This window comes from Uloborus diversus, chromosome 2 (genome assembly GCF_026930045.1).
Source record: "Uloborus diversus isolate 005 chromosome 2, Udiv.v.3.1, whole genome shotgun sequence".
In the NCBI taxonomy this organism is placed as follows: Eukaryota; Metazoa; Arthropoda; class Arachnida; order Araneae; family Uloboridae; genus Uloborus; species Uloborus diversus.
This window is the reverse complement of record NC_072732.1, coordinates 220,185,484-220,210,963: the sequence shown is the minus strand read 5'-3', so window position 1 is coordinate 220,210,963 and position 25,480 is coordinate 220,185,484. Positions and strand designations below refer to the sequence as shown.

Genomic DNA, 25,480 nt, shown 5'->3' with positions numbered 1-25,480 from the left:
AACATGGTATAATAGATACATAATGTGTAAATAAATACAGTCAATTCCCAATAACTTGAAACCTTATAACTCAAATATTCCTTTATCATGAAGTTTTCATTCAGTCCCAAAATAACTTTGTGTTTTCAATACAAAGTTTGACTCCATATATCGAGTGTACTCCTTTTAAGTCAAAATTTTCACGACAGTTTCGTTTTCATTTTCTTTACTAATAATAAAGCTGAAAGTCTCTCTGTCCGGAGGATGTCTGGATGTCTGTAGGATGTCTGTGACGCGCATAGCGCCTAAACCGTTCGGTCGATTTTCATGAAATTTGGCACAAAGTTAGTATGTAGCCTGGGGGTGTGCACCTCGAAGCGATTTTTCGAAAATTCGATGTGGTTCTTTTTCTATTCCAATTTTAAGAAAAAAAATATCATAAGATGGATGAGTAAATTACGAAATTATCATAACGTGGAACCGTAACATGGGCACAAGCCAATGGGCGAGATACGAAATTATCATAACGTGGAACGTAAGATGGGTACAAGCCAAGATGCGAGAAAATTCACCATACATTATTTGTAAATATACAGGCGAACCAAAAGACCTTTTGATTTTTCTATTACGGGCAAAGCCGTGCGGGTATCACTAGTTATGAATAAAACTGTAGCCAAAATAAGAAAAGTGGGTTTTTTTTCTTTAACTTTGCTTTAGCAAGCTGATGAGCTTTGCTTATCAGCTTGTGTGCCCCTTAATGCGTACCCCATAGTGCCCCTAATGCGTACCCCTTAATGCGCTCAGCATGGCGAAATTGCGTGAAAAGAAGCTGTTCGGGCTACTTTTTGCAGTGTCTAACGACCTAAAACTTCATAGCTGGATAATCTTTGAGAGACTTAAAATTTTGGCTAACATTGAAAAGAATAACCTTTATTTACTGGAAGAATCAAATAATTTGCTTTTGGAACAAAAAGACATTCAAAAACAAAATAAACTCAAATAAAGAGGAAAGAATTTGAGCTTACTGCACACAAACTTAATGATGTTTTAAGATGTAATAAAAATGGAAGCAGTCAAAAACAACTTCCTTTTTCAAAGTACAGTGTAACCTCGATTTAAGGATTGTCAAGGGACTGGGAAAAGTAATCCTTAAATCGAGGATATCGATAAATCCAGGACCATATATTCATTCAATGCAGTGAAATCCGGACCAGTGAAAAGTATCATTAAATTGAAGAAATCGTTAAATCAAAGTTATACTGTATGTAAACAAAATGTATTCTCTGTAAAGATATTTTACATGGTACTAATAATAAACTTTATCCAAACTATAAGTGCTATAGTATATCCCTTATGCACTATTTCCAAAAAAGAAAAAAAAAATGTGAAAAGACTGGGAAAAGAACTTTTGATAACTCAAACTACCGATAACTCGAAGGTTTTGGACTTCCAATCATCAAGAGTTGACTGTATGTATATGTTTTATGAAAAAGAAAAAAGAAGCAAGTATTTAAAAAAGTCAAAACATTTAGGATCTTCTTTTAAAACATTTGTCTTTTCAAGGAGTTGTTGTACTTGACTTTTTATTAAAAAAATATTCTACCTTCCAAGAAGAAATCAGAATTTTGTAATGCAGCAATTCAAAAGGTTTTGGGCAGAGCAATGTAAATATTCCCTTAGTTTAAGGTATTTTGTACAATATTTCTTTTCTTCAATAATAAAATGAGAAATTTAAATGCTAGGTTCAGTAGTCCTTCTTAAAGTTATTATTTCTGTATTTCCAAGAAGTTAACATTATGAAACACTCCCAAAACTTCAGGGATCAAATATACTTCTGGCAAACATAAGCAGAAATTAAAAAAATAATTTTTCAAAGGAAAAAAGTTAATATCCATTTTCTAACTGTTAAGCCTCGAAAATTTTCGAGCCTAAAAATTATACCTGACATTTTGAAACCCAATTCCACATTAGTATTTTCCTTTTATGTCTCATAAAAATTTGAAACTAAAATTAGAATAGCTTTAAGATTTCCAGGCTTAGTGTTTGAAAGAGGCAAAAGAAAAAAGGTTTCATACTTCAGATAAGTTCGAGAACATGTCTCAATTTTATGACATTAGTCAAGTCCATCGCTCAGATAGATAGCGTTTGAAGGGTGTTGCATAGAGTATGTTTGAAATTCAATTTAAATTGACAATATATTACAGGAGCTGCTCCCTACAGATAAAACCAAAAATATCATTACAGGACGAGAAAAAAAATAAAGAAATAAATAAACTACAAAAACATTAAAAAAAAAAGGAGACAAAAGAAGATCGAGCCATTGTACAGTAAAGAGAAATCAAATCTTAATCTAATCTTTTTTAAGATAGATTTGCAGTTGTTATTAACCTTCAGTCAATCATCTATTGGAATTTTTACAGCTTCTGAAGCTTCAGGAAGAGTTATTCTTGCGGGGACCTGATCAGAGCTCTTATTGTACCAAACTCCTAACAGATTGATGGGAAATTTATATAAGAAAAACGCATCTCAAAACTTGTCCATTACGAATAGCATTTGATTCCACATGAGGTTAGAAAATGGAGAATTTTGCTTCACTCATTGATTAGAAATTTCATGTGCAACAACTTGATATTAGAGCTGCAACAAAAATGCAAGACAACACGACTTTGAGATTGACAAATGGTAGAACAGAGGAATAATAATGAAAATGCAAAATGAAAGAAAAATATGAAAATGAGACGCATAATGAGGTAATAAATAAAAGTAAAATCCGCTCGGCACCGGACACAAACTGGGTCATTTCAGGACATTTTGGAGGTCTTCAGGCAATGTGGCAATGATGGATTGAACTTGGGACTGAAGCTTCTCCACCGTTTTTTCTGGAAGGGAGAGGTTCCCTGCCTCGGCAGCAGCCTGAAAAAGGGACGAGAGACTCGGAATCCACTTCAAAGTTCGAAAAAATGACTATTGATGATAAATATATCGTCGCATCTCAGAGCAACAGAAGGATATTTTAGTGTTATTCCTGGGATTAGATGTCTTAATGTTGCGCTGAGGCGACAATATGCGATGGCACAGTTTTAATTTGCTTAGAATCATCAAGCTACTGCAGTCATTTTTCTCAAATCTGAAGAACTAAGTGGTGTGGGGCCATAACAGTAGAATTTTAGATTTTAGTTTGTTAAATTGCTTATGAATTTTGTAATGTTTTGTAGCAAATGGACCAGGTTTTCCCCCCTCAGAAATGAATTTAAGCAATACACAAAACAGAAAATAAAGAAACAAAAAATATATTCGATTAAAGATACATTAACATTTCATTAATTTTTACAATTTTTTAGGTAGTTTATTTTTGTAAGAAAGAGGGTTTTTTTTTAATAACTTTTGTTTCTAACTTTCAGTGTCAATAAAAACTATCTTAATTATTCTATTATTCAGAATTTTAAGCAAGCTGCCTACTTGAACATTATATAATAAACTATTGTACTAATGAAAAAGGTTTGTTGTTTTCTTTAATTTTTGAAGGGGGAAAAACCATTGTTTGATTAAAAGTAATTCTTATAGCAGATCAATTTAGAAAGCTAATATAAAATGGTTGAAGCAAGATTCAGTCTTTTTCATTATTCATTTCTTTTTAGGATCTAACAACAGGTTTTTCAATTTATAGGCAAAGTCAAAACCCTACATCCCTTTACAAACATAAAGTAATGGTAAATTTTGAGGTTCTCTTTGACCTCATTACTTCCACTGGTTTTCAATTACTCAATGTTTGAGAACCTGAATCATCAATTATGTCATTCAATAAAAAATCTGTAGATAATCGATTGCATTTTGAATATGTAACAAAAGAGCAATACGTACCAACTTCTTCCTGAGTCGCAACACCAGGTCCACAACTTCTACTTCCTCCTTGTTTTTAATCCAATCTAGCATGTCCTGGTAAAAAAAAGGAAAAAAATTAGCTCAATATTATGAATTACTTCTCACGAGTTTAAACAAGTATCACAGTAGAACATTTCCCCTTGAAATGGCAATGTACCATGTGATATGGAAAGTACTGTACAATTAACAGTAATTTTAGATACTGTGGGTAGCTTGTTTTCTTCAACATACCCTCAGCATTTATGTGGCTAATTAACAAATAAAATAATTATCATTCCAATTCAAATGCTATGCATAAAACTTATTATCTCTTTATAGTAAACTAGAGGACCCGACAGACGCTGTTCTGTTTGAACTTTGTAAATTGAAAAGTTGAAAATTTTCAATAAACTATAAAGTGTTTGAACCATTTTGTTAAAAAAAAATTAGTAAAAAGAGAAAAATGTTTTAAGTTGCTATGTGTCAGAATGCGTATATTTCTTACAACTTGATTTATCTAATGCCCACTCAGCAGTTGCTTAATTAACTATTTTTTCTCCTGCACTTGACTCGGGGATCTTCAAAATGGATATTTCTCGTGTCCGTACGTTCCTAGCCATATATCCACATGTGGTCGGGTTGAAAAAAACTCAACATTCATTCGGGGGTGAGCAAAATGGAAATTAAGGCCGATTTTTAAGTGAAAATGTTTTTGCGAATACAATACTTCCTTTTTCGTAAAAGGAAGTAAAAATCCAACTACCCATCTAGAACAAACGGGAGATCCTGCTGCAACATCCCCAATATGAAAAAAAATAAAACAATCGAAAGGATATCGTTTAGAAAAATGATAAAGGTAAAAACAGTTCTCTGAATAAGCGAAAATCACTCATCACCCCCCTCCCGACATTAAATAAACATTCTTCAACTAAAATGACTAAAAACTCTTTAGAAACAAAAAGCAATTCTTTGCAATTTGAAATATTTCGCCAAATAAACAAAAAATACAATACATTACATTAACAGTAGCTTTGAAATGTAAACAAATGATCACGCAACTCGATTGTTTATAGCCAAAGTCGCCAAGCCACCACGTTACTGTAATCCAGCCGATCAGTGAGCGAAGCCAACTCCGACCGTTAGCGGTCCGATCTTTTGAACGAAAACTTTTTAAACTTTATATATTGCCTAATTTGTTAATTTCCACCAAAGATAAAGATCTTCCACTACACTGATCTTTTGTGTACAGAACTACCCTGTTGTAATTTATCTGGACGAAAATAAAATTTGTTTCGTCTTTAAATTCCATCATCTTTTCCTTTAATAATGTACTGATTAGTTTGATAATCCTTAAAGTATTCGTGACATTAGTGCCAAAACTGAGATGGGTTTAAACCGAGAAACAAATGTTGCTAGGTACAGTACTTTCTGATCATTTTGTTAGGAAAACCTAAAGCACCGATCCGGTCACATGGTTCAACTAGGACGACAGAACACACGTTTTGTGTGAACCTTCCAGAACTTTAAAATATATCTCAGGACCTAAAATCGTTGCTTTCAAGAAATGGAAAAAAAAGGCTGCCCTCTCTCTCTCTCCAGGTTTTATCTATTCCCAATTGACATATCAGAGTAAGAAATTTCTTTACAAAAAGCAGAGCTGGCTTTGTTATTGTCCTTTGGCAACGGGTTAAATATTTATTTCAGTTCTCGATCAACAATAGGTTAAAATAAATAAAAATAATTTGGGAGATATAACCATCCAATGTTTAAATTAATTAATTAATTAACAAAAACATTTCCGATTAGATCCATCGTGCTTTGAAATCATGCTCGCCAGACCTTAATTAGACACAAAAAAATTGATCAAAATCGGTCCAGCTGTTTAAAAGCCTTATGGTGAAACGTACGCACAGAAGATTTTTATATACTAAGATAAAAGTAAGGTTTTTAAGAAATTCTGGAAGCCTGTGGCAGATGTGTGTCTAGGGGGCCCCATAGCACCTACAGCCTTGGAAATTTTGTACAAAATTACTTCGAGCCCAGGGGTTTGCACCTGGGGTTTTATTTTTTTAAATTTGAATTTTTTTTTTTTTTTTTTTTTGTAATTAATTTTCTAAGCTCAAATTTTGCATGAATTGCCTATTATTGCCTATTAAAGGAGTGAAAAATTACTTGCACATATTAATATTATACATCGTTGGAAAGGGTAGAATTTTCCGCGTTCTATGCAATTTGTTTCAATGCTCTAACTTAAATATGGCGGGAGTTATTTGCGTTTTTAGTTCGAACTTTTTTAGGCTTAGCTAAAACTTAGAGACTATTTTCTTCATTAAATCTATCAGTAATAAGCAAAGGAATTGTCCTACTTTTTTTTTTTTTTTTGACACCACTGAAAAGAGCAGCTTTTTTTACTCCAGATCTAACTCACCCTATGGTCGAAAAACTAGGCTCCTATCTCCAAAGGAAAAAAAGTTACAAGCGGTTAAAAATCAAAGTCGAATAATCTCATATCCATTAAAATAATTGATGTTTTATTTGATGTTGCCATAGTTACGTCTTTTCGATTCGCTTTTTTCTTTCTTATTCACAAACTTTAAGAATTTGGATTCTAACGGAAAATCTTAGGCTCCACCCAATTCAAACCCTGAACTAAAGAGTAAAATATATTACTAGAGACACGAATATGAAAGCGACTTCTCAAATGTACAAAACTGCAGTTTTGCAATGCTCAGGAGCCCTTTAGCCCTTACAGCTCTGCAAGTTGGTACAATTTATTTTGAAGCCCTGGGAAGGGGTGCTTTTGGTTCCAAAGGGAGCAATGCATTTTTAATTTGTTTCTTTCTAATTGACGATTTAAATCTTTGCGAATCAAATAAGATTGTGAAGCAATTTTTGGGGGTTGGTGAGCGCCAACGAGCAGGGGGCAGAGCCCCTAAGTAAATTAAATAATTGTAACTGAATAAAGAAATTTATTACTTTCAGCCACGGGTGTAGTCAGGATTCATGTTAGGAAGAGGGTTTTTTATGTATTAATTATGGATCATGTCCTAGAGAGTAGGATTACATGTTTTGACATAGGGGTCATTCTCCAGCAAACGTAACTTTTGAACGCAAATATTTTTCAATTTCGAAACCTTTTTTTTAAATTCTTACATGCAAGTGTTACCTACTAGAAGTAACCATAAATAATGACCTAGTTAAGTTCCAATTATTTTACTCATAAATAAAAAAAAAATGCCCCGTAAACGGAAATAAAAAAAAATAAAATAAACTTTTAATGCTTAAAATTCAAGGCAATCTTTTATCAAAGTAGTAATTTTGTTAATTATGCAAAAAATGAGCTATTTTAATGGTTAGAGGGAATCTAATACTAAGCTCTCTTAATTAAAGTACGACTTAATTTTTAGTTATCCTTTTAGTTCAAATTTGTGTTAAAAAATAGTATTCGGTAAATTTGCGAATATACTGGCAATTTATAATTTTGATAGAATGCCTAATACTGATGTATTTCCCCTCCATCATTTATTTTCACCTCAGAAATAATGACATTTATAAGATCTGTCATGGAGGTGAGATTCACGGAGGTGAGGAATTTTCCATTAATATAGGTTTGATGGATACATTTCTCAGGGAAATATTTTTTTTCTTCATTGCTACAATCTGCAGATGTTAAACATATGAAAACAGTTAAGTAAAAAAAGCACAAAATACAGATTACTGCTTTGTTGGACGTCTTTTCATCCATAAGCTCAATACTGTTTGCATTGAAAAGGCGCTCCTTGTAACGCCGAAACACATGTCTGCAGTAATCTGCAATTTGTGCCTTTTTGACGTTGTTATTTCTTACTTTACTGTTCAGCACAAAGGTATTTATTTATCTTATATGAAAACATGTTCACTTCTTTTTTTACATTAGTTTACATTCCTGAAATTCAAGTTCCCGGAGGTAAGAGTTCATAATAACCACACTGAGTTTTTTGAACAAAATCTTGGAAAAGTTGACAACATCGGCGATATTTTGCAATTTTTGCAGCCAAAAATTATGGTAACCAGCCAATATTACTTCACCTTCTTGCCAAGAACAAGTTGTGCCATTTACATGCCTACAAAAAATACAAATAGAAAAGCTCTGCTAATGTCTATACAATACTTGTGTATCTTCTTAAGTTTGTAAATCTTTTAAATAAAATTAATTCTTTTAAATAACTTTTTTGTTCTTCTAAAATCACCAAAATACAACTTGTTCTCAAAAAACATGATTTATAGAAGCAATTAAAAAAAAAAAGCACTGAATTGCAAACTAAATAGCAATCATTCACATAAAAAAAAAAAAATATTAACATTATTTTTATGATTTACATGGAAAATTTTTTTGATGCTACACAAAAATGCTTATGAAAATAATTTTATTACAACTAATATCATGACTTATAAGCTTTCTATAAATGTATTAGCAATTTCACATTAACTACATATCCAATAAACAAATTGGCTGATTACCTATTAATTGGCTGATGCTATAACTAAGAGATTATTATTATTTTTTAATATGAAAAGGGGAGAACAAATGGGGAAAAAAAGAAACTTACTGCTTCTGATATGGCTTGTATATGTAGACCTTGAAGTGTGAGAAGGACCTCTTTGTACCTGGAGTTATACCATCCAGCAAAGTTGGCACTTCTAAAGAACCTCCTGCAATCATAAGACATTTCCGAAGGACTTAATAAACGATGTGATTGTTAACAGGATTATCTGAAATCTATATCATGTTTCTCAATTAGTATTACAATTCCTTCAATAGTAATGGTGTTACCTACAGACATTGTGACCACTTCTCAATATCAATTAAGGAATTTTAAACATATTTAAACTGTAACACAGAAAAAATTGAAAGCCAACAGAAGTCCAATTTCAGAAAATTAAGAGATTAATAAGATTAAGAGATGAATGAAATTAATTTTTAAATGGCAGAAAACATTGACAAATAAAAAAAAAACATTTTCTATCTCAAAGACAAAAAACAGGTTGCATCAATTTTATTTTCATTGCCGGATTGGAGAAAATAATTTTTTCTGAATGGTCAGTATCAACAAATACTGAGCTGGCTGGATCCGAGGGGGGGGGGGGGGGGGGGGGGGGGGGGGGGGGGGGGGGGGGGGGGAGTACAAGAGGCTTAAAGGTACATCTCATACTAACTTCAGGAATGGCAAGGTTTTGAACACTACAGTAAAAACCCTGGTTTTTACTGTCCTGTCCAAAACACTTGTGTCAAAAACTATATTTTTAGAGAAATTGTGTTTTGTAAGAAAACATAAAAAACAGAATAAAATGTATCAAAGTAATGTTTTACATTGAACATTTATTCATTGAGGACATTCAACTTATTTATGCAGCTGATTTTAATCTAGTTACATAGAAGTTGAGTTCTTGATTAAAATTTCTGTTTGGTATGTTGTATGCATGAATTTAATTTTCCTTTTTTTTTTATTTGATTTTTTTTTTTTTTTTTTTTTGAGAATTGTAACAGAATTTCCTTATATTTATACATGTGTGCAAATGAAATCAGGGTTGGCAAAGTTTTTACCATCAAAGTTTGTCAAGGTTTTTACAGGCTTGTTCAAAACTATTGTGTCCAAAACTATTTTTTGAAATTATATTTTGTGAGAAAATATCAAAAACTGAACAAAATGTGCCAGTGTTTTTTTTTTGAATACTTATTCAAAGTGAATATTCAAGTAAAAATATACATGTAACTTATTTATGCAGCTGATTTTAATCTAGTTACCTAGAAGTTGATTTCTTCATTAAGGATTTCAATTTGTACACATGATTTTTTTTTCCTCATAATAGTAACCAATTTTTTCCATATTTATGCATGTGTGCAAAAAAAAAATGCAATAACTGACTTAAATGCAATAAATTACAATTTTTTATAGTTACAGAATGTATTATATTAAAATTATGAACTAAAAAAAGAAATAGCACAAGTTTTAAAAAACAAAGTGCATATAATTAATCATCAATTTATTGCTCTTTAATCAATGATTTAAAAAATAATTTTCATTAAAACATCATGTTAAACTTATTTGCAAAAACCATTAAAAAATTAAAACTTTTTTTTTGCCCCTAAATATTGCACATTTAATAACATTCCTTTGAGTTATAAATGGAACTGAAATTAGTTGTCCTGGTAGTGTTGTGAATTTCCTTTCATAACTCTACTGTTACATAAGGAAAAATTTTATGCAATAGAGTTACTGGCAATTTTGTAAGTAAAATATTTTTTAATGAGCATTTTAGAGAAAAATATTATCAAATACTCATTAATTAAGCCTCATTAATATTTATATTTATGCAGGGCTCAGAGTAGACTTTTCCAAAATTTTAGGGGAATTTTAGGTACTTTTTGACAAAATTTTAGGAAAATTTTAGGGGCATTTTAAGTTACAATCTCCTTTAAACAAGCAGCCTGACCATAATTTATTAAACAACCAAACTTAAATAAATGTTATCTCATAGCATGAATAAACTACTTACTTCAATTACTTCTATAAAAAAAAGAAAGAAAAGCAAAATAATTTTTTAACCAATTTACATCACATATTAAGGTAAACAATATTTAAACTAAATCAATTATATTAAGTATAAATACATTTTAATACAACAACTTTTCAACATACCTTCTTAAAACTAGTGTTGAACTCGAATATGATTCTATAATAAATTTTAAAGAAAAAGCCATAAAAAAAACTTTTACATTTTATAATGGTGAATTCAAAATTTTTATTTGCATCTCATCAAAAAAAAAAAAAAAAAAAAAAAAAAAACGTAATCTGCTACTATGAAAAAACAGATCTGACCACACATTTGATTCATCCAATAATGTTTTCAAAAGCAATTTTGGGATTACATTACACTGATTAAAACTTCTATTTTAACTTAAGTCGTTTCTTCAAAATTTGTTCTTTGTCAGTTTCGTAGATGGATAACTCTAATTCTAATTTTTGTAACTGACTAGTGCCTTCAAGAATTAGGTTCTGTGCAACTGTCATTTGTACAGTATTTTGAGTTACTGTAGCATTCTTCAGTCTCTCTGTTCCCTCTTTTATCAGGTCTAAAGCTAATTCTTTATTCTTCTTCAACTCATTGATCTTTTTGTTATTTTCACTTATCTGTAAATCAAGATCATTTTTCCTCTTTTTAGTTTCTTCTTTTTCAAGTTTTTCCTTTGTCATTTGTTCCTTTTCTTTTTTAAGCTTCTCTTCTTCTTCTTTCAATCTGTTAATATACTCCTGGTATGATTTATGCGAATCTTTCACTACTTTTAGTAATGTTAAAGTGATAGGTACATTCAGTACCACTCCATAACTTCGAATAGTATCTTTCACTAATCTGAGTGATACAATAGTATGTTCACTGTGATTCACATTTATCATAGCTTTATTGAATGAAAAACCTCTCTCAGGGTCCGCATTCCCATGTGGCAAAATCATAACAGTTTTGATTACTTCAGTTAACTTTTCATATTTTAGCCGATTGCTGGTATCTTTCAGAAGAAATAATTGTCTCCAATATCCATCTACTCGTGTTGCTTCAGATAGATTTTCACGAGCAGTAACATCAAATATGAAAAGTTTCCACTCTTCTCGAACATTATCGATAAAGTCATTCGAAAAGTTTAAATAACGAGCAATTCGTGTAATTGCATGAACACTGTTGGAGCAATCGTAAGACTTCCCAGGGTGAAACAGTTCTAAGTCCTTGAAAAACTGATCATCAAAAGGCAAATTTGATCTTAAATACTTGACAGTTTTTATAAGCGCCGAACGAACATTCAAGAGAAAATTTTTCTTCCTGTTTTGAGATAATTTTTCTAAAAATCCTTTGGCTGACATACCAATTTCAATTGAAGTTAACTTCTTCCAATAGCTGCCGTCGTCAACATCAACATCTCGTAATTCTGCACCTTCCTTTGAAGCAACAACTTCATCCTTCAAAAACTGCATCATAACCTGTCAGATCAGCTTGTTCATTTCATCAAACAACAGATGTATTTTCGGTGATTCGCTTTGAAAACATAGTGAAAAGGCTTCGAAAAGCTTGTGCGAATAAGCAATGAGAGCTAAAAAGCATAATGTTGATTCATCCTTCAAATTTTCACAAATACGCTTATATCTGTTGGAAGCACTTAGCTGTTTATCCAACAACTTTTGTTTAGGCAAAAAATTTAAAAAATACTCAGTCACATTGGCCCATTGCTCAACCAGCCTCTGAGCAACAGGGCCAGCTGAAAGCCACCTGCTACTGACATGTTTCAACAAAAACTGTGAGGTTTCTTGTGTGATCTCTTCCATACACTTGAAATCTTCTCTGCGCACAGCACTATTCTTTAGGAAAAAATATACATCATTGGCAAATTCATCAAAGTTTATTTCCAATGCATTTAGAAAAGCTTTAAATGCATTATTTACTACATGCAAATTGCATGCTCCAATTGGTAGTAGTGAATTTTCTCCGATTTCATTGGATAATTTCTTCATTACACATTTGTTTACATTGGGATTATCCATAGAAAGACAGATAATTTTCTTCAGTGAAATGTCAAAAGTAGATATGGCATCTAAAAGTTCATTGAAAATGATCTCTGCTGTAGCATGACCCAGAAACACACTCTTCAGATATCTACAAGTCACTAAATTAAATTCACTTGACCAGTACCTGGCATATACATCAAGCTGGCGCTTGTTTTGAGAATTTGTAGTTTCATCAAATGCTAATGTTAAATTATTAGCATTTGAAATGTCTTTCACCAACAAAGTCTGAAAATGCTTTGAGAGGCCGTGATTGAGAACATAAGCTGCTTTTTTTTCTTTGAGTTGCATTGCCGATGCAATTGACGAATCCGGAAACATTAATTTTAATAAATCAAGTGTCTCTGTGCATGACTTGAAGGACAGGTTTTTGTCAGCAACATGCAACGCCCACAGAGTTTCGGCTTTTATTACTTGATTCTGCTGACTAAGGTTATCAGCAGAATCATTATTCTTACCCTGTGGCGTCCAGTTGATGATTGTGGGCTGACCACTATTTTTGAACTTGGCATTAAATTTCAGAAGATGCTTCTTCCCTCTATGGTGAGATCGAACTTGCGCGAAACCACCGCCCGATATTTCGAAGTTCTCGAAACACAGTTTACATTTGGCAGAAAAAACATCGGTAGCTACCGATTCCAACCATTCTTGAATAACAATACTATCTAATTCTTTCGAGAACCAGTCTTCCTGGAATTTTGTGCGGCCTTTTCCCATGGTTTTATTTTGCAGCACCACAACCACGGTCAACTTACTACACAAAATGGCTAACAATGTGGCTCGCTTAAATCGTAAACATTGCACCACGGATCGCACCGCCAACATTCCGACGAGAAAGCACGGCAACCCTGGCGGGAAACGGTACGCACAAGTCGTTTTCAGGGAGTTTTCAAATTGGTGTTCATCCGCCGCCATTCAGAAAGAATGGTGAAAGAGCGATAACTGTGCCAATATAGTCGGCATGCTTCCCGGCAGCAACGAGCGATGCGTCTGGCGCATGGCCACCAGACATGCTCCGTGCGCAGGAAAGCTCTCTAATCACGGAACGGCGAAAAACAAGTTACCTTCCGGAAGCGGGTTAGGAATATGCGTCAGAATATATTTCGGTCAGCAAATGGCAATTTTTACGTTTTTTTAGGAACACCAACAAAATTTTAGTATAATTTTAGGAATTTTAGGAGCTGTGAAAATATTTAGGAATTTTAGGAAATTTAGGGGGAATGCGAGCCCTGTTTATGCATTACAAATATCAGTAAATACAAGTTGATCAGACTGCACACCTTTAGCTTTAGCCTACTTTTGGACAATTTAAGACCCTTTTGGACACTTTTAGAAAGTTTTGGACGGTAAAAACCACCTGTCCTGTTCTAAACCAGTTTTGGACAGTCCAAAACCCAACAGACTAGCTTCATCTGATTCTGACAGGCACAAGGCAGTGTTGTGGCACTTTGCTATTATTTGCCCTTTTGCTGATTTCATGCTGAATATGCCAACAACAAAATACTTTTGCAATCAGTTTGTTATATTATAATCTGAACTGTGAAACAAAACAAACAAATCATAGTCATCTGAGTAAAAGTCATTTTAAGGACAGTATAAGTAACAACTATGAATAAAGACTTCAGAATAAGAGGGTGTGTTAATTAAGTAACATTGAATCGATAAGGTGCATACAATGTTAAAAAAAAAACTCTTTCCTTAGATCATGATCAGTTTGAAACTAGCAAAACAGCCAGTCAACAGGCACAAGCGTAACAGCCTGTCGAAAGTGAAGCTAGAAAAGTTATCTTTAATGAGTTACTTTCAATAACGTAACTATAGGGGAGAGTGTTGTACCTTGGGACACTGCTAACTTCTAAGAATCTATTTTTAGCAGTCATGTTTTTGTAATCTCTAATAGCAACCTTCAGTTTTAAATGGTGCCATAGTAAAAATCAGCATCAAGTGAGTCAAACTGACGATTTTATGAGAGAAAGAAAATATTTTCTCCATTTTTATTTCATTTTCAGTCTTTGTATTTGCAAAACTAATCAACTGAATTTTATACTGTTATTGAAGAGAAGTACTTTAAATGTTTTGGCTATGAGAAATAGTGTATCTAGATTGACCACTGTTTTGGTTCTTCTTATACCACGTCGTGATCATAGGCGTGCGCAGGGCTTCAGAAATGGGGGTACCACTGTACAAGGGGGTTGAAATTGCGCTTGGAAAAGCTCCCATACTTGCTTGCTCAAAGAAATTTTATAAATATACAATGTAAAATTTTAGCCACTTTCGTATTAACTTTTATATCTATGTGCTAATGGTGGTACCACGGTACCCCTGGTGACCAATGTGTGCACGCCTATGGCGCTGATTGTATCTGGGACAGCCAAACATATTGTAACTTAGGAGACGTTTCAAAGTACAATATATGCATGGTTCTTAATAATTAAGATATGTTTAAGAACATGGAACAATGTTCTAATCTTTAATCTTTTAAACATATTTCATTAATTAGTTTAACGTGAGCTTTAAATTTTAAATTTGCTTTAAATAATTGATATTAAAAATTAAAATATGAAAAGTGTCCCAAGCTACAACACTTTCCCCTACATTAGAATCAACGGAAAGTTAGGGATTTCTTATGAACATGGGTGCAAGTTTGGTGATGTGTTCAAGACAGAAAATATTTTGAGCCCCCCTCCCCTAAAGGAAAATTTTATGAGCATAAATGTTGTAGATGTTGACAATGGCAGTTTTGGAATCTGTGTTTACTTTGAATTTTTCGCTTTTGACTTTTCTAACAACATGGACCTAGTTTAAACTATAATATTTAACCGTTATGATATTGTAGTTCGAAAAACCTAAAAACCATTAACAACGGGGGGTCTGAGGGCTCTCCTCCAGAATTTTTTTTAAATTGAAGTTCAAAAAATGCAATGATAGGCCATTTTGGTAAAGTTCAGGGAAAGGAGGGGTTCAGGGACTTTCTTACATCAATTGTTTCAAACTGATAGTCCCAAAATCACAATATTGAACAATCTTCAAAAATATTATAGAAAGAGGTGGGTTTGCTGGTAATTTTTCTCTTTTTAGTAAAAACTGAAATAAAGTCATTGAATTTCTTTTCGTCCCGACCTCCATCTTGGAAATTTTGTCCAAGACGGAAATCCATCCTGAGACGCAAGGTTTTGCACCCATGCTTATGAATCATTTTCTAGATCTGTGAATAAAAACTAGGCATTGCATTCCACATCATTTAATAACTGACCTGTAAAGTCCACTCCAATTCCCTCGGATTCCACTGGTGAGCTGAGGTCCGGACTGTTCGACAGACTTCAAGAAGTCATCAGGATTAAAGGGACGAGGAACAGGAGTGTCCTGTAACAATTCGTGTCTATCACATTGAGGAGAAATATAAATACATCAAAAATAAAAACTCCATAGTAACAGCATTTATATTAAAAATACAAAAAGTTTCAAAATGCTATCAAACATTCATTACCAAAGAAGAAACAGTCTTACTTTATTTCCTATCATTTGTAGAGACGGGTAATCCAGTTGTTAAAAGCGAACATTTATTGTAAATTGCAACAAAACACATTACCATTAAAAGAAATAAATATAAATTAATCAGTTCCATCTCGGAATAATCTAACATTTACACAACACATCAATCCAGATACCGCGAGCTAGCCAACTCAGCTGGAGACTTTTAAATAAACTTTGCCAGATTTGCATACGCTGTTTCTATGAGTTTAGGCTGTTGCCACAGACTCCCTCACCAGTCTCACAAGACCATTTGGAGACGAAAACGTACTTTGCGCCCAAACCTTGTTGTAACTCCAGGAGTCCTTGGATTGGAATTTCCAGCAATTAAAAATGCTGGTTTTAAGCGATCGATGTGAACGATCTTTTCCTTGGCGTTCACCAAAATCAAAAAGTTCTTGTCCATTCTCTTTAGGACCTCATAAGGCCCTTCGTATGGCGGCTGCAATGATTTTTTTACAGCATCTAAGCGCACAAAAACATGTGTACAGTTTTGCAGATCTTTAGAGATATAAATCCGTTGTTGACCATGCCGAATAGGGGTAGATGGACTTAGCGAGCTAATCAGTCTTTGAAGACGTGCAATGTAGTCAGGCATATTAGATAAAGTTTTTTCTTCATACAACTGTCCAGGTAACCGTAGAGTTGACCCATAAGTCAGCTGTGCCGCGGACGCGCCAAGGTCTTCACGTAACGTAGATCTGAGTCCCAACAGCACTAATGGAAGTGCTTCAACCCAATCGGATTTGTAACATATCAAAGCTTGCTTCAATGGTCGGTGCAGTCTTTCCACCAGACCGTTACTTTGGGGTCTGTACGGCGATGTCCGCGCTAATTTTATGCCAAGCATTTTTGATAGACTCGTAAAAAGTTCAGATTCAAACTGTCTGCCCCTGTCACATGTTATCCTTTGCGGAGTACCAAATCGAGAAACCCATGAATGTACGAAAGCACGAGCTACCGTTTCTGCTGTTATATCAGTAATTGGCACAACTTCAGGCCAACGCGTAAATCTATCCACTATAGTCAAGCAATACTTAAAATTTTGAACTTGTGTTAGTGGACCTATTATGTCTAAATGAATAGGAGAAAATCTCTCATCCGGAACTAAAAATTGAACTAACGGGGATTTAGTATGCAAATGTACTTTAGTCTGCTGACACGGAACACAAGCTCTGCACCAAGCAGTTATATCTTTGTTTATATTTGGCCAGACATATTTGCTATCGATAAGACGTTTTGTAGCACATATGCCGGGGTGAGACAAACCGTGCATTGTATCAAAAATCTTACGCCTTAGAATTTGCGGAACAAAGAATCTATTATAATTTCCTAATGCATCACAATATAGAGATTTATCGGTACCAGGCATAGGAACTTTAGCTAATTTACCACTGTACTTAATTCGTCCCTCTAAAACGTCCTGAAGTTCTTCATCCTCAGATTGTGATTTTTCCCACATTTCTATATCATCTAGAGATGAAAATGTGATCTCCGATATTCGCGATAGGCTGTCCGCAACCAAATTTCCCTTACCAGGTAAATATCTGATACCCGTAGTAAATTGAGATATGAAATCCAACTGACGGATAGTTCGGGGGGAGGATTTTTCATGTTTCCGCCGAAATGCGAAAGTTAGAGGTTTGTGGTCTACATACAAAATAAATTTCCTTGCCTCTAACATGTATCGAAAATACTGAATTGCACTATATGCTGCCAACAATTCTCTATCATAAGTTGAATATTTACATTGAGTAGCCGATAGTTTCTTTGAAAAAAAACCTAAAGGCTTGGGACCTTCGGGGGATAATTCATGCAATACACCACCCATCGCAAAATCACTGCAATCAGTTGTTAAAGCAAGTTCTGCATTAGTAGAAGGGTGATAAAGCAAAGTCGCTTCCGCTAAAGCACTTTTAATTTTTTCAAAGCTTGTTTCTGAAGCAGTATCCCACGGAATTTCCCTCTTATCTCGTTTTTTTGCTTTAATTAAAAACTTATGAAGTGGCGCTAAAATCACGGCGATATCTGGAATAAAGCGATGATAATAGTTTACCATACCCAAAAAACGTCTAAGTTCAGAAATAGTTTTGGGTTTAGGGAACTCTACCACTGCCTTCACCTTTTTTGGATCTGGCATATACCATTTACTGTTTATCATATGTCCTAAAAAAATTATAGTTTCTTTCCCAAATTCACATTTTGATTCGTTTATAACGATCCCGTAGTTAAGGAAACGTTTAAAAATTTCTTCTAAATGCTTTTTATGCTGCTGGTGATTTTCACTCGCGATTAAAATGTCATCCAGGTATGGAAAACAGAAATTCAACCCTCTCAAAACCTCATCCAAAAAGCGTTGAAATGTTTGTGCTGCTGAACATAACCCTGCTGGGCCGTGACCCCATAGTGGAGTTCGTACAATGCGTTGTGTTATGATTTGGTGGACTTTTGGACTGTAGGAATAATAGTTGGATTCATTTTTGCACCATGAAAGTTTATTAAATAAAATAGTACATATACAGTTCTAAACTAAGCTTAGATATTTAGTTAGGAGTTAAATATTTATATTCAAAACATTAAAGATTTCAATAATTAAGTACATCATGATTCTGCTCTCCAAAGGAATTAAACTTTAATCTACTGGTTTAAATTAAGTTGTGGGAAGTGGGAGCTAGTATTGTACGTACCAAGATTTCGGTCCTTTCTCCATTAAGTCATCCAAAGGCGCAGCGCGTTTCTATCATGACTCCGGACAAACGTCTCGGAGAAACGCCGAGCTCTTCAAAGATCATCTCCTCTACCTTCAAAACTATCTCTTCTCTTTCGAAAAATCTTAACTCCTTGTTTTATACAGGGGGATAAAGTTCCCTGATCGGGGCACATTCTCTGGGGATCATAGTTCAACATCTGGAGATCCAGCTTCCAGGAAAACCCTATGCTTTATGGGGTACGGAGTGTCGCAAAGTGTCAGAATGGAATTTTGTTATTCCCAAGTCTTCTATTTTATGGGCTCGAAAATGTCAGAACTTCAGAAGTTATATCCTACAGCTATGACTCGGAAAGGGGGGAAATGTTTGAAATTGTCCGAAAGAAGCTAACCCCCTTTTGACCCACTGCGGGTGTCACAGAAAATTCCAAGTGTCGCTTACTCAAAACAAGCGGAGGGAAACTTTCCCGCCAAAATGTGTTTATTTCTAACTCTCTATTTTATGAGATGCAACTGCTCGGGGGTCTGAACTTATTTCCTGCACGGGAAAAATGTACCGCCGCGCCGCGACAAAAAGGTCAACTCTTCTTAACCTAAAAGACGTTTAAAAATGCGAGGGAGGCTATTTGTAGCGGAATGAAGGTTCAGGGGATAGATATCCCTTTCCAGGCATGTGGGGCAGAAGGTCAAAATCGGCCCCACAACCCGAAGTTTAGAAACGGAAATTCATATAACCCAAAAGGTGTTATTATAGCCGTTTTCGGAATATCAGGGGGGTTCACAGGAATCTGGTGATACGCCCTTATTAAGTCAACTTTCGAGAATATTTTCTTCCCGTGTAAAATGCTAACACAATCTTGAATGTGAGGAATTGGATATTTGTCCTGAACTGTTATACGATTTAGTGCTCTGTAATCGCCAGTTGGTCTCCAGTCATACTCGCCTTTTGGGACCATATGCAAAGGACTAGCCCAATTACTTTTTGACGGTCTACAAATCCCTTTGTCAAGCATATATTCAAATTCCTGTTTAGCTATTTGAAGTTGCGTTGGGTGTAACCGACGCGCTTTAGCTGAAACAGGGGGTCCCTCAGTCGGAATGAAATGAACTGTATTATGTTTCATTACCTTTTGTGAAAGAACATTAAGTTGTGTAATCTCAATATATTTCTTTAACAATTCTTGATATTCAGAATTCCCATAAATTGTTTTCACATTCGGAACCTCGCAAAATATTGATCGACCGCTTGCACTAAATTTAGTCACCGGATCTAAAATACGCCTTTTCTTTAAATCTACTAGCAATTCAAAATGCTGCAAAAAGTCCGCCCCTATTATAGGCTTTGTAACGTCAGCTATGATAAACGGCCATCTCAATCTGCGTCCTAACCTGAAATCTAAATTTAATAACTTAGTACGGTAAGTATCAATCCCAGATCCATTTGCAGCGTACAAAGTAAATTCTTTTTTTCCGCTGTCTAAATTCAAAAAGGATTTTGGGTAACAAGAAACATCACTACCTGTGTCAATTAGATAGCTCGTTTGAGTTAAAATATCAGTGATATACAGTCTGCGACTAAATCCTGTTTTAGTAAAAGTCATAGAAACTTCCGACGATTTTGAAAAATTTGAAAATTTCGCTTCAAAAGCGCATGGTTTTACACATTTGGTAGCTTTGTCTTTAAATTTAAAATTGATAGACATCGGTAAACGATATTTATCCGCGTTCTCATTCCTAATGTAATGTAATATAAAATTAACTTTATTCAAATTAGATTAACTTCTCAACTCTTTCGGCACGTGTAAAGTTTCAGTTTTAGGTTGGCATCCTTTGATGACCAATCATATGCAAATGAGGCAAGTATAAATAGTGAACGATTCCAATCGTTCTCTCTCTTCTTTTGTGTTCGTCAGCCTCTTGTGAGTTAGGTCCGATAGGTGTTGGGGAGTTGCGAACTCCGCCTCCACTTATGGCCGGGTTTTATTCTTAAGAACTTATTTTTGTTAGTTTATTTATTTTAGTTACTATGGACCAATACATTTTTGGTAAGATTTTAACAAGTTTCCAATGTTCATTTCTTCACATTAACATTTGATTCTGCACCTTCCACTGTGTGGTATTATCTCTGCTTGTATAAGCATGTAACATTGTTGACTGACTTACGAAATTTAGCCCTTCGGCTTTTCGTTTAAACATCGTAAGTTATCATAAGGGTTATGGGCCCAGCCCTACCCAATTGTATCATAATAATTACGTGTTCAGTATCATGAGTAATATAAATGTATTAAGAAGTTTTCGAATTGTCAGCAGAGTAGAGTATTAGACTTCATGTTTTTGTGATGAAATGGAATGTTGTAACTGACTTGTCTTTTTGCTGAATCGGTAGATGACAAGTGTTTGGAAATCTTTTCAAATTGTTTTCCCCGCATCGGCGTTGAATGAAAACTGAAAATAGAAGCTTTTCTTTTACTTTTTGGAAATTTGTATCGAATCTTTAAGCCATGTGTAGTATAAACTTTTCTCGGACGTTTCGTTTGCATTTTATGGGGGGATATAGTTGGTTTGGTGTTAGGCAGAATAGTGGCTGCTAAATTCAGCGGAAGACCTGGACTTGTTCCAGGGGGGAAGCTGTAACAGTTGCACTATTTAGGTTTTTTTTCGGGGATATTTTGAGATTTTTGTTGATTGTTTTTTTTTTGAAATTAGGTTTTTTTATTTTTTTGGCGTTTTTCTTATTCTTATCAATCATGGCATCCCAGAGTGTTCCTATCGAAAAATTAAGGTCTGACAACTATGTGAGTTGGTCATCGGATATTAAATGTCCTAATGGAACGAGGTCTGTGGAATATTATAAGGGGCATTGAAAAGGAACCTTTTTCTAATGATGAAAAAAAGGCTACTGAGCAAGAGATTCGTAATTTTCAAAATCGACAGGATGTGGCTCTATCCATAATTTATTTAAATTTGGAGAAAAATTTCAAAAAGATAATTGAAAATCAGGTCAACGCGGTGGATGCCTGGAAGGCTTTGAAAGATCACTTCTTTCCTGACAATCGTTGTCAGCACATGACATTGTTTTCAGAGTTATCCCAATGTCGTATAAAAGAGGAAGAGTTGATAAATCTTTTCGCTGCCCGTACTCGGCAAATTTTCGAAAGAATTAAGGCTATAGACGCGAATTTCTCTGAAAATTATTTGATTTTTCAAATTTTGCGTCATTTGCCCTCAGAATTTGACAATATTTGTCAAGTTATTCTTAGAACTACTGCACAGGAATTCACATTTAATAAAGTAGTCAGCGAACTTATTGCCGAGGAATCGCGAATTCGACTAAATGATGATGACGATCAAATTATCGGCAGAGCTAACTTTGTAAAGAAACCGGGTAATTTTGACAAGAAAGGAGTAAAAGGGAAACTAATTTGTTTTAACTGTAATAAACCCGGCCATAAAAGTAACGTGTGTCAATATAGAACAGTTGACAAGGACCTCGAACAACGTAACAGAAAGTCAAGATCACCAATCCGGAATAAGAGGAAGGCGAACAAGAAAACTGCGAGGTGCAGTTCCCAATCAGTGGAAAAGGAAGCATGTAAGTACCAGAACTTTTTCATTTCCGAAGTACATCTAAATGAAGTATCAGAAGACCCTGATGAATTTATTTTCGACACTGGTTCCACCCATCATTTCGTCAACATTCGTAGTGTGTTTGAGGACTTTAAACCATTGCGAAACAAAGAAATGGCTGTAGCCGTTAGAAATGAAACTTTCCCCATTTTGGGGATGGGAACTGTGAAATTAAAGTTTGATGATACTATCATTGTTTTAAAAGATGTAATGTACTCTCCTAATCTGCGTCAAAATTTGTTATCGGGTACTAAATTCGATAAGGGGGGTGCTAAGTTTGAAGGGGGAAACGGCTCCGTGGCGATATCTGGTTGAAAAGGATTTATATTTAGAGCAATTTTAAGAAATGGCATTTATTTTGTAAAACCTCAAATTTTGTATAATAAATCGTATCAAGAAAGTATAAAACCAAATAAAAGTAATGATCATTTCGAAAATGAGAAAATTGAATGCTCTAATGTAGAAAAATTAGAATTGTGGCATAGAAGGCTGGCACATATTAACACCGATAGTATCAGAAAGAGCGGTGAATTTGAGTGTGTCCATGGCCTGCCTAAATTCAAAAATGTAAAAATAGATTGTGAAAATTGTAAAATTGGTAAATTTAAACGTGTTTCATTTAAACCAATAGGTAAAATACGGTCTAAATGTCCCCTTGAATTACTTCATGCTGATGTGTGGGGTCCATGTAATATTAAGGGAAATAAGGGGGAACGTTTTTATTTATCAATCATTGATGATTTTTCACGTAAATCTGCTTTGTATCCAATTAGTGAAAAGAGCAAAGTACCAGAAATTTTCATAAGGCACATAAAGCGTGCTGAAAGATTTTTAAATCTTAAAGTGAAAGCTGTTAGAACTGACAACGGGGGAGAATTCGTAAATAAAGTTTTTGACAATTATTGTTTGGATAACGGTATAAAACATGAGTTAACCAATATTTTCAGTCCAGAGATGAACGGTTTGGCCGAAGTGTACAATCGCTCAGCCGCTAATGCTGCAACAGTATTATTGGAAGAAAGCGGGCTAAGTAAAAGATTTTGGCCGGATGCTATGCTTTATTTCAATCATACTTGGAATAGGATTTGTCACTCAGGACAAACTAAAACACCTTTTGAGTTATATGGTGGACGTAAGCCAAGTGCTAGGCATGTCAAACCTTTCGGTGTTTTGTGTTATCTTGGAACACCCCGTCAGCAAAGACATAAACTTGATGTTAAAGCCAAAAAAGGTATATTTTTGGGCTATGCATTTAACACTAAGGGTTTTCGTATCTGGATTCCCGAAAGCGGAAAATTTTTTGAAAGTATAAATGTAAATTTTAATGAAAATGTTTATTACAAAGAAGCTTTTAAAAATATATCAGAGAGTGACTCTAGTGGAGCTGTGCTGGGTCCCTGTCTCAAATGGTCAAATATTCAATCAGATTCTCAAAATTCAGAAAATGAATCGAATTCCGAATCGGATAACGGAAGTGAAAGCCCGAGTACGCCGTCTAAATTCTTATCTTCTGATGAGAGTGAAAGCGAGACGAGCGGGGATGAATCAGATTCGAATTTTGACTTGAGTGAAAATGGGGAAAACCCACCACGCGCCCAGCTGCGTGAAACAGAATGGGTGAGGAAAGCAATCCCAAGGTCAGATAAATCTCGTACTGATATTTATTTTTATGAGAAACATTCTTCTAAACGATTACGTTCTTTAAATGATGTTGAAAAATATTGTTCTAAAAATGCTATTTTGTTTAAGCCACATTTATTTGATTTTAATGGTAAAAATTTATATCAAGGTGAAATTTCTGATCAAACTGTTCATTTAAATTTATGTAACTTATGACTAGATGATGAAATTGTAATTCCTAAGAATTACAAACAGGTTCTTAAATCTAAGCAAAAGGACCAGTGGTTAGATTCAATGAGGAATGAATTAGAGGTTATGCATTCTAGAAAAGTGTGGGATTTAACACCTTTGCCTGCAAATGAAAAACCAATCGGATCGAGATGGGTTTTCAATGTTAAAAGAGATGAATCGGGGAAAATTGTTAGGTATCGTGGGAGACTTGTTGCTCAGGGATATGCACAATCCCCTGAATCGTACGATCAGACTTTTAGTCCGACGATTCATTTTTCATTGGTTCGATTTTTCTTTTCCTTGAAAATATCAGAAGGTTGGTTCGATTTGCAGTGCGATGTGAAAAATGCTTATTTATATGCACCTCTAAAAGAATGCATCTTTATGAGACAACCACCGGGTTTTGCAATAGAAGGGAAAGAAAATCTAGTTTTTAAGCTTAATAAAGCAATTTACGGTTTGCACCAGAGTGGCCGTATGTGGTTTTTTGAGATAAACAGTGTTTTATTGAAAATTGGTTTTCAGAAATTTGAAGAATGTAATTGTGTTTATATTTATAATTCATGTGTTATTTTATTGTTGTATGTTGACGATATTGTTTTGCTCGCACGGAAAGAAAAGAATTTAAATCATGTTTTAAATTTACTTAGGAAAAATTTTGACTTAAAAGTTCTCGGAAAAACGAAAAAACTTAGGTGTTGAATTTAAAAGAACTGAAAATGGTTTGAATTTGTTCCAAACGAAATATATCATTGAAGTTTTTGAAAAGTTCAAACATTTTAATTTTCCGGTTTCATTATTGCCGATTTGTAAAGGTACTGTTTTTTCGAAATCGAATTGTCCTAATACAGAAAATGAAAAATTTGAAATGTCAAAGATTCCTTATCGTAATTTGTTGGGTTGTCTTTCTTTCATTGCGAGCAGAACGAGACCGGACATTTGTTATGCGGTCAATATCTTCAGTCAATTTCAAAGCAACCCTGGTGTCATTCATTGGAACGGTCTTTTAAAACTTCTGGGTTATGTTTTTCAAACAAAAGATTTAAAACTTAAATTAAATTGTAATAGAACCCAATTAATAGCTTTTTCTGACGCCGATTATGCAGCTAATCGAGATGATCGAACTTCACTCGGGGGGCAGTTAATTTTGTTGGATAATGCGCCGATTGAATGGCGAACCTTCAAGGAACGTTGTATTAGCCTTTCCACGATGGAAAGTGAGTTTGTGGCCCTTTGTGAAGTGTCTAAAGAGGTTATGTGGTTTGACCGTGTATTAAACGAATGTTTACGCTGGGGAATTGTTAGAAAAAGTAAAATTAAATCTGTAATGTAC

General features: G+C 34.3%; 1 protein-coding gene across 1 annotated transcript in view; it reads right to left on the bottom strand.

The window, feature by feature from the left end:
* Positions 1-2,775: 2,775 nt before the first annotated feature.
* The window catches only part of LOC129216829 (protein DENND6B-like), a 62,553-nt gene continuing 39,848 nt past the window's right edge, over positions 2,776-25,480 (bottom strand). The window contains exons 15-18 of the mRNA XM_054851046.1: positions 15,685-15,794; positions 8,430-8,532; positions 3,841-3,915; positions 2,776-2,892 (exon numbers count right to left, since the gene is read on the bottom strand). Of these exons, the coding sequence (XP_054707021.1) occupies positions 2,776-2,892; positions 3,841-3,915; positions 8,430-8,532; positions 15,685-15,794 (405 nt within the window). The remainder of the gene's footprint in view (positions 2,893-3,840; positions 3,916-8,429; positions 8,533-15,684; positions 15,795-25,480) is intronic.